General features: G+C 48.2%; 1 protein-coding gene across 1 annotated transcript in view; it reads right to left on the bottom strand.

Moving 5' to 3' along the window:
- Positions 1-634: 634 nt before the first annotated feature.
- The window catches only part of PDILT (protein disulfide isomerase-like, testis expressed), a 23,895-nt gene continuing 15,163 nt past the window's right edge, over positions 635-9,366 (bottom strand). The window contains exons 7-11 of the mRNA XM_012647790.1: positions 7,921-8,118; positions 5,799-5,919; positions 3,318-3,496; positions 1,827-1,910; positions 635-871 (exon numbers count right to left, since the gene is read on the bottom strand). Of these exons, the coding sequence (XP_012503244.1) occupies positions 635-871; positions 1,827-1,910; positions 3,318-3,496; positions 5,799-5,919; positions 7,921-8,118 (819 nt within the window). The remainder of the gene's footprint in view (positions 872-1,826; positions 1,911-3,317; positions 3,497-5,798; positions 5,920-7,920; positions 8,119-9,366) is intronic.

Raw genomic sequence — 9,366 nt, 5'->3', positions numbered from 1 at the left:
AGAGAAGGCATTTGAGGATGGTTCTGGCATTATTGGTTGAGTGAGTGGGTCACTTACTGAGATGTGAGAGTGTGGGGACAGGTTTGGGGTTGGATCACTTTCTTACTATGCCAAAATGCAGTGTAAGCAAATAAATCCACCTCATTTGCAAGGTTTAGCCAAACTCTGGGGACTCTAACCTGGTAGGAGGGGATATGCATCATGGTTAAGTGCGCAGTCTCTGGAGTGAGACTGCCTGGGATTTTTATCTCAACCGCTTTCTAGCTGTGTGATTCTGACTGGTTGCTTAACCTCTCTGTGCCTCGGTTTTCTCATCTATAAAATGGGGTTAATCAAACCTAACTTCCAGTGATGTGAGAACTAGATGAATGCCCCGCATGCTGTAAACACTCATTCTGTGTTGCTACTATGGCTTCCCTTCCCGCTGTCTGAATTCCAGGCCAAACAGCGCTTCTAAGGCAGCACCAACCAGGAAAAGGAGGTAATGAGTACAAAGCCAAAGACATTCAGGGGCTTTATTATCCAACCCCCACCTGCTCCAAAACAGTCATATATACTTTTATTGGAATAGATCCACTCAGAAAATGATGCCAGGACCTGAAAATAGGCATCTTTCCTCCCGGTCTTGGAGAAGCTAAAGTTCTTCCTTGACTTTTGGTTTCCTCTCTTGTTTCGGAGGTGCCTTTGGCTTAGCCACCACCACCACCACCTCCTCTGCTGTTTCCTTCTTCGCAGCCGGCCCCTCCAGCTCGGTCACGTTCTCCAGCTCAGACAACTGCTGTTCCGGTAACTCTTTCTCCACAATAGGTATCTTCTTTTCCTCAGCTAATATCTCCTCTTCCATCACTTCATTTTGCTCAACAGACAACAGCTATTAAGGAAAAGATGGACAGGAGGGAGGGAAGGAAGAAAGGGATAAAGAAATAAAGAGACAAGAAATATGTGATAATTGTGATTGTTATTGACCAGGCTTCTTTTTCTGGAAGTGCCCAGAGAGAATCAGTCTTTGGCTTGCAGGGTCCTCAGAGATGCTACAGGTCTGTTTGGCTTGGGTGGTAAAGTGCCCAGTGTGGCTTTGCCCTTCTGGTAAGAGGATTTTGGGGGAAACCACTCTTCCCCTAAACACTAAGTCCACAGGTGTGGCGGCCCCACCCCTAGCTCCAGGACTGGGCAGATGACCGAGGCTTAGCGAATATGATCCCTGTCCAGGAAATTTTCTGGGACTTCTAAGAAGTAGGTGCTTTCTTTCTAAGTTGGGAGGATGTTATTTTGGAATTCTGGGGTAATCTTTGACCCTCTATGGAGGAGCAACTGCTTGAGAATGAAACCCACATGGAGGAAGACAGACATGGGAAGACAGAAAGTGAGGTTGACCCTCTGGATTCACCCATGCCTGACATTCTACCAGGTATGTGGGATAAATTCCCATGTTGTTTAAGCCAAAGAGTGGTGTCTCTGACATTTGCAACTGAGAGTCCCACCTAATATAGATGGAGACTTCCAGAACATAGCTAGAAGGCAGAATCCCATCAAGACATGGGGCTACCATCTCGGGAGAGTGGGCCAAGGCAAGCAGCCTTAGTAGCTGTGTGTTAAAGCCTTTCCGGATGTTTCTAAGTCTGCCGTTTCTGCTTGCTCCTGGTAAGTGCCCTTGAAATAAAGGTGACTAGAAAAGTCTCCCAAACTGGATGGTTGTCCATCCATCCTCAACCATCTCTAGAAAGCACAACATTATGGAACCCTTGGCACACACTCTTGTAGTCAATTGAGTTCCTGGTAACTCTGTGTGGGACAGAATAATCCAGGGTGTTGTTGTTACCCCTTACCTCATCCTCAACCCTGGTCTTGACTTGGCTCTCCAGAAAGTCAGAGAAGCCCTCCAAGGTATGTTCTCCCTTATACACGACAGCCTAGGAAGAAAGCAGAACAGGGTCAGGGTGGGAGCCTCTGCCAGCAAGATGCTCATGGGTTGCTGTATAGGTAAACCCAGGTCACATTGCCAACAACCTGGGTACACTGAGCAGGTGCCTAAACCTCTCTGAGCCGCCATTACCATGGCTCTAAGATAAGGACAACAAAAATTCCTCCACTATAGAGCTGTGATGTAGTGGATCAGAGCGTGGACTATAAAACTACATAACCAGGGCTTAAACATTGGCTGCATTACTTAGCGATGTGGTCTGGTTGCTTAACTTTGATAACTCAGTTTCCTTGGCTACAATATGGAGATAGCCATAATACCTACCTCATAGTGTTGTTATAGGAATTCAATGAGTTAATATAGGTAAAGCGCTTAAAAGAGTGCCTGGCTCCGTAGTGTGTACTACACACGTTTGCTGTTATTATCATTATTCTAAGAGGAAGAATAGTTATTATTTTGCAAAGCATCTGGCACATGGTCAGTGCTCAGTCATCACTAGTTCCCTTTCCTCTTGAAGCTGCTTACCACCCACTGGTTCTCTAAACTCCTGCTCAGGTAACTTTAGATCGTGACACTTAGCTCATCCTCTCAATCCAGCCTCGGTTTCCATGACTCGCCCCCCCCCGCCCCCGTGCATCTTCTGCGCCAGGAGGATGCAGTGCTGTGGTCATCCTTCTGCCCGCCTCGTCCCACCTGTAGTGCACAGCCCCTCTGCTAACCTGATTTAAATGCCCACCATTCTCCAGTGTCCCGTGTCTGCCTGGAGACTTCCAGTCATGCCTGCCTTCCAGAATCTTCCCCTCTTGATTCCAGTTGAATTAGAGATGGACCCACACTGTGGTGACTTCTCCCCCACACTCAGCCATACTCTTCTGAGGAGCAGGGACCTAGCCTCACACTTCTTTGATTGACACCCTTCCCCACACGCCAAAGTGGCCTGAAGAGTGTGTTCCATCATCACTGGTGGTGGTTGGCGACTATCACCCCAAGGTGTAAAAGACATTGTCTCTAGCATGCATCTTCCTTCATCTGGTGGCACCCCTCCCCCAACAGTCACATGGGAGATCCCCCTCGCCCCCGTATTCCATTCAGTCTGGGTAGAGCTCAGCCCCAATTCTAGAGGGAACCATGTAACCCAGGCCCGACCACCAAAACACCCACATCCACTTGGCCACAGTGACTGTGTCCGGGATGAGCAAACAGCCCCAGTTATAGTGAGTCTCAGAGCTTTCGTGGAAGCTACGGGAAAATACTCTTTGGCCTTGGACGTGAGAGGATGAGAGGTGCTGAAGCTGAGAATGAAGCTGGCTTGGTAGAAAGCGCAGCTGGAAGAAACCAAGTCCTGGATGATAATATAACAACATTCTCAGGCACGTGAGTCCCGAGAGCCCCTCACTTGCTGAGAGTCGGTGGGGAAAAGCCTGAAGAACGGGTACCGGTCCAGGGACGTCAGCTGAATGTCGTTTGCTGTGATGTCGATCTTGGCGATGGTGACCGTGGAGTGGTTTTGATACTTTCTGCCCAGCTCCTCCAGCAGTGGGAAGAGCGCCCTGCACTTTTCAGACCAGGGCGCGTCTGGAAGAGAAGGGCCATTGCTCAGGCCACGCGGAGAAAGACTCAGAAAGCCGCCCTGCCCCCGGCACACCTGCTTGTGTTGCTTTGCAAACTGCCCTCCCTCCTTCTTTTAATGCCATACTATTATTTTTACATATCAGCCATAACAATACCAGATTGTCATTAAATAAATTAGAAAAAAATTAGCCTAAACCCCTTCCATCCAAATACTAACGCTTTTAGTGTGTTAATGTTTTCTTCTATTCTTTGTTTTTTCTAAAAAAAAATTCATTGTTTTAACATAGTGTTCCATTCCATTAGAAGAAGAAAGCCAAGAACAATATTTATGCCAGATGATTCCTTCTGTTCTGCCAAAAAAGCACATGTGCATGTGTGTATGTGTATCTGTGTGTGTGCGCGTGCGTGTGAGTGTATGTACGTGTGTGTGTGTGTGTGTGTGTGTGTGTGTGTTAGTTATAGCACAGGGGTTTTCCAACAGAGGTTAAGCTACTTGTTCAAGGTCACCCAGTAATTAAGCAGAGGAAGTGGGATTTGAAGACAACATGCTGTGACTTGTGACCATTCTAGCACAAGCATAGTAATAATATAATATAATATAACATAATATGAATATGAATATAAGATGCCTTTTAGTCCAGTGGAGGAGAACATGCCCAAGAAGTGAACAGATCTGCCCAAGAAGTGTGACAAGTACATCTGTCCCTGGAAAAAGGACCCCGAACTTTCTTGTGGGCAGGTCTTTGATCCTTGAGTTCAGCCCGGGCACCCGGAGCTCGGGAGAGACCAGCTTCGACAGGAGGAAAAACAAACCTTACCTGCTTGTCCTTCCACTGAAGCTCAGAGCTCAAAGTTTCTGGCTCTGTGGGAGGAATGGCCTCAAGGACCCCAGACACTCCATGCCGGGATGATCACCCCCCATTTACAGACCAAGTGCCTGCGTGACCTTCCCCCCTGCCGGCAGCAGCCCTGGCTGTCCCTCTGGAGCCCAGCGGGTCCTGCGTCCAAACAGGAGGGGCCGTAATGGCCACAGCCCAGGGGGCCAATCCTCCAGCCCTGCTTCCAAGAAAATGAGGCTGCTTTTGCCTTTTACCAGAGCCAGATGGGCATTCTCATAACTTCTAGTGTCACGTAAGTACAGAAAGGCTGCACCTAGCCTGTCATTTAAGGCAGCAGACTGTGGTAATTCAGCCACACAGACCTTAAAGGCCTCGCTCCAAGGGTAAGAGGCCCTGTCAGTGAGATTTTAAAAGGTCTGTGTGATGCAGTCCAGCCCTTGCTTTACCTTCAAGGAAGCGATGGCATCAGAGCTTGCTTTAAACTTTTTTGCCTTGCTGTGTGACCTGGGTAAGGTAATTAACCTCTCTGAGGTGGGGTTCCCTGATCTGTGTCAGGAGTAAAGCTGCCATACCTTCCTCACAGACTCGTTGTGACACACCTCATTAGAGCAGGCCTGTCAACAGCAAACTCATGCCGGGCTCATTGTAAGTGCTCGTTAAATGTTAAAATAAAAGAGGTGTCTTACTTCCTCTGTGTCTCAGGGTGGGAGAGAACGCCTCTGGCTTTGCCTCACACATGCAAATCGCAAACCCTCCGGGAAAGGGCAGTAGTCGTTAGGGGAGCAGTAGAAATAATTATAACAATAGAAAAAATAAAAGCAATAACAGTTGTCATTTATCAAGTGCTTACAATGTGCCAGGCACTGTGCTAAGTCCTTTACATGAAGGATTGGGGTCCCCACCTCATAGGGGCCATTTGATAAGTCACATAAAGCCAGAAGCTAAGGAATTCCGTAACCATAGTTATGAGGATAGGGGCCGGGGCCGAACTGCCCAAGTTCAAATCCTAGTTCCAGCACTCACAGGCTGCATGATACTGAAGAAGTTTCTTCGCCTCCCTGACTCTGTTTAGTCATCTGTAAAGTGGGAGCAATCATAGTTGCTACTCCGAAAAAGATGTTGTGAGGATTAAATGAGATAATACACGCAGTGGCTCAGTGGGACCTAACTTGCACTGCAGCACACAGTCAAACAGCGTTAGTCATCAGCGCTATGTTGTAAATAGCCACAGGCCTGGATTATGTGAAAGGCATTTCATACAACATTCCAAAAATTAGATTTTCGAGGACAGAGCTGCATTATTGTAGCTGATAGCATCTTGATCCAATCTTTTGGGCATCTGAACACTACCCCTGGTGTGGTGCATCAGTGGGTTTTGGAGATTTCAGTGCCCAAGAATTCAGGGGCAACACTTGAAAAGTAATGTGGGGACCCACTGCGTCCCATCCCCCTGTGGAGGTACTTACAGAACATCACAAACACGTCCCTTTCCTTGTCAAAGACGACGATGTTGAAGTTCTTCCCCACGAGCTGCTTAACCAGTCCCTGGTCCCAGTATTTTGGAAGGTCTTCACTGGATTGATGTTTCTAGGAAGCGAATTCAAGAGAGCTAACAGTCTGCAGAAAGAGGTTCAGAACTGGGGCTTCCCACCCTGATTGAAAACAACTAAAGGTTTTTCTCTTATTTTTTCACAAGCGCCTTGGGAAAGACTTTGAAATGCTGAGATAGATGGTGTGAGCCTGGATTGACCAGGGAAAATGGGTTCCAGAGGGCTGGAGAGGAGACAGAGCTCCGACCTTACTTTCTTTCTTTCTTTCCCCAACCCCAGGCTCTGGAAAGGACTTAAAGATTCTTTCAGTGGGAGTGTAAAGGGGGTGGGGGCTGGGCGTGGGAGATGGGAAATGGTGAAAATGATGGAGAACTAGGAATGGGTCATATCAGGGAGACCGCATAGGTCCTGTGAAGGATGCTCATTTCCATTCCAAGGAAAACAAGGAGGCCCCAGTATAAAGACTTCTATTCTCTTGGGGATACACCAGTGGAGTACTCCGCTGAGAGCGACAGTAGGAATGGCTACTGGAGGAGAAATAGGCTCTGAGATTAAGAAAATGAGCACACTAAGAGAGATTTATGCAGAGATGCCAGGATGTTTCTGAGCGTCCATAGAGGTTTGGTTTGTGACATCGCGAAGCCCGCCAGCCTCATGATGTTGCTTCTCTCCAGCATTAGCCTGGAAGCGGTGGGGACATTAAGTGGGCTCAACCAGAGTTGGAAGTTTGCCTGGTGAGTACACAGAGTGTACAGGAGGTGAGGGGTAGAGGGTAGAAAGGAGTCGAGGGGACCATCATGAGAGCGAAGAACTGTGGAATGCAGGGTCATGGACAGGAGCACTCAAGAGATTGTGCAATGGGACCGGGACATGGGAGGCAGCGAGAAGGTTGAGGAACTGTAGCCATGTGGGTACTGGAGAAGGGAAACCCGGCATTCAGAGGGGCCACCCTCCCTAGGGTGCGGCCATGAGAGCAAGTGGCTGAGATGGCAGGAACACGCCCACTATTGGAGAAGAGAGAACAGGGTTGTAGATATTGACATCTCTGGGAATGACGGCAGAGCAGGGTAGGAGGCAAGTTTGCCATCAGGAGCTTAAGTCCCCAGAGGGAAGGGAGGTGGACAGGGATAGCAACCAGGGGGTGGGAGCATGCAGTCTAACATCCATGAGCACAGGATGCAAGGAACCGGGGGTTTTGAAGGGGGAAGGAGGAGAAACGGCTGGGAAGTGGCAAGGAGGACAGCAGCCTCCTGCCTGGCCCATGATAGTGTGCGTATGAGATGAACAGCTTCCACCTGAGCAGGCTTCAGGGGCAGCCATGTCTCGGGGGGAACAGACGGAAGGTAGTAGAAGCACTCAGAGGTCAGGGGACCACAGATTTTGGTTTGCCTGGAGAGTCTCAATTTACTCTTGTTGTTCCAGGATATTTTTAAAGAATGCCCCTTTACTCTCAAAAGTGTCCCAGTTTGCAAAAACATTAATAATTAATATGGTGGCCTTACTCAGCAGGATAGTTGAGGATACAGCAAGTGCTAAATAAACAGTGCGTGATGCTGCATTACACAACTACCTTCCTGCAGCTTCTCCTCCCTGTTGGCAAAACAGGCCCCCTTCTTACCCCTTCCAGCCAAGAGGTCCCTAAAGCCTTTGAGGCTGAACCCTGATTGACCTATGTGTTCCATCCCTTCCTGGCCCCCGAAGCAAGCATCTACCCTTGGGCCAAGTAAATCTTTAACATCGAAGCTGATAGGAGGACAAAAACCTCCTTTTCAAGGATAAGGTGTCTACATTTCTATTGGAAATCCCTGCAAAGGAAATGCCTCCATGTCACAACTAAAAAATTACTGGTGGAATTATAGGCTCAGGATAGGTCAAAAGTTGGATAGATTCGAGGTGGGGAGAAGGGGGGACTTCCCCGCATTGAGCCGAGAGGTTGATCTCTATTCTGCCTCACCATTCAGGTACCCAAAGCCAGCAGAGATACAAGCAAGGGATGATTTTGAGGTTCTGGATAAGCCTTGTCCAAGAACAAACTTACCTTGGCATTTCTACTCAGGAAGTTGAGGCCAAATTTCCTGAGGTTTGTGAAGGTTATCTCATCTGAAGGCATTTTGTACCTGGCATCGGAGCTCAGGTTTAGGAGTTGGACAGATGGGATATTGACCTCTGTGATCAGGAAGTACTCAAAGACACGTCTGTTTCTGGGTTCGTCTGCATTCACAAGGATGAAAAGTATCTGCCAAATTAAATGAAACGCTTGTCTCGCTGGGTTCTTCACCAAAGGAGGGAAACTGCTGGAAAGCTGCAGACTAAAGGAATGCAAATAGTGGGGTCTATGGCGCACCTGTGAAAGACTTCCTAACCGCCCCCTTTCTCCGGGCAGGTGCAGCCCTGCACCCAAATGCACCACGGGCAGCAGCCACCAACCTGGTTTCAGCACCCTTGTGCCACGCACCATCCACACAACTTTAGGAAGTCAGGAAGTCCTGAGCTTCCATCCTGCTTCTACGCCCTAGTTTCCTTATCTGTAAAATGGTGATTATAATAGTAGCTACCGCAGAGGTTTGCTGTGAGAATTGAGTAGGACAATGTATGCAAAGGCTTGGTTCAGTGACTCACAGGTAGACAATGTTCAGTACACGCTGACTCATTATTATTCAAGATTATTCTATCAAGGAAATCCACGATTGCATTCACTCAGTCATTCAACAAATATTCATGGAGTGCTTATTATGCGCGAGGCATTTTACCAAGCCCTGGAGATACCCAGCACTGCCCAAAGCAGACAAAATCCCTGCACTCAAGAAGCTTAAGTTCTAGTGGAGACGACAGACAACAAATGAGTAAATGAACTTTTAAATTCAACAGCAATGAGTGCCAATTAAACAATAACACAGGGCCTTGTGATAGAGAGGAACTGCCCAGGTAGGGAGATTACGTAAGGAGGTCAGGAGGAGAATGGAGGAGGTGATATTTCAGCTGGGACCTGGGTGACAGTAGCAAGTCAGGGAACAGTGATGCGGGCGGTGGACACTGCCAGCGCAAAGGGCTGGGGGCCAAACAAAGAGCTGAGAGTGTTCCAGGCACAGAAAAGAAAAGCCCGTGGGGGAGAGACTGACAAAGATGAGGTCGGAGGTCCAATAAGGAGCTTGGGCTTAGTCTGAACACGATGGGTGGCCACTAAGGACAGTCAGCTAGAGAGCGACATGATAATCAGTTTTAAAAGATGGCTCTGGTTGCAGAATGGACGCGGGAGATGAGTGAGAGGCCACAGCAGCCACCTGCGGTCAGGTACTTTCAGGTCATTCATCCACCAGGAGATCAAGGGCCCCACGATGTGCAAATCTTCCCAGGTGCTAGGGAGATTGAAAAGCAAAGCAGACATATCAAAACCATTCTTGCATATGTTCAGCAAATATTGGCTGCCTTCTGTTTTCTTGGCACTGGGGCATACGAGTGAACAAGATAGGTATGGGTGTACAAT

Source organism: Propithecus coquereli, unplaced genomic scaffold (assembly GCF_000956105.1).
Source record: "Propithecus coquereli isolate 6110/MARCELLA unplaced genomic scaffold, Pcoq_1.0 Scaffold27, whole genome shotgun sequence".
Lineage (NCBI taxonomy): Eukaryota > Metazoa > Chordata > Mammalia > Primates > Indriidae > Propithecus > Propithecus coquereli.
This window is presented reverse-complemented; position numbering and strand designations above follow the sequence as displayed.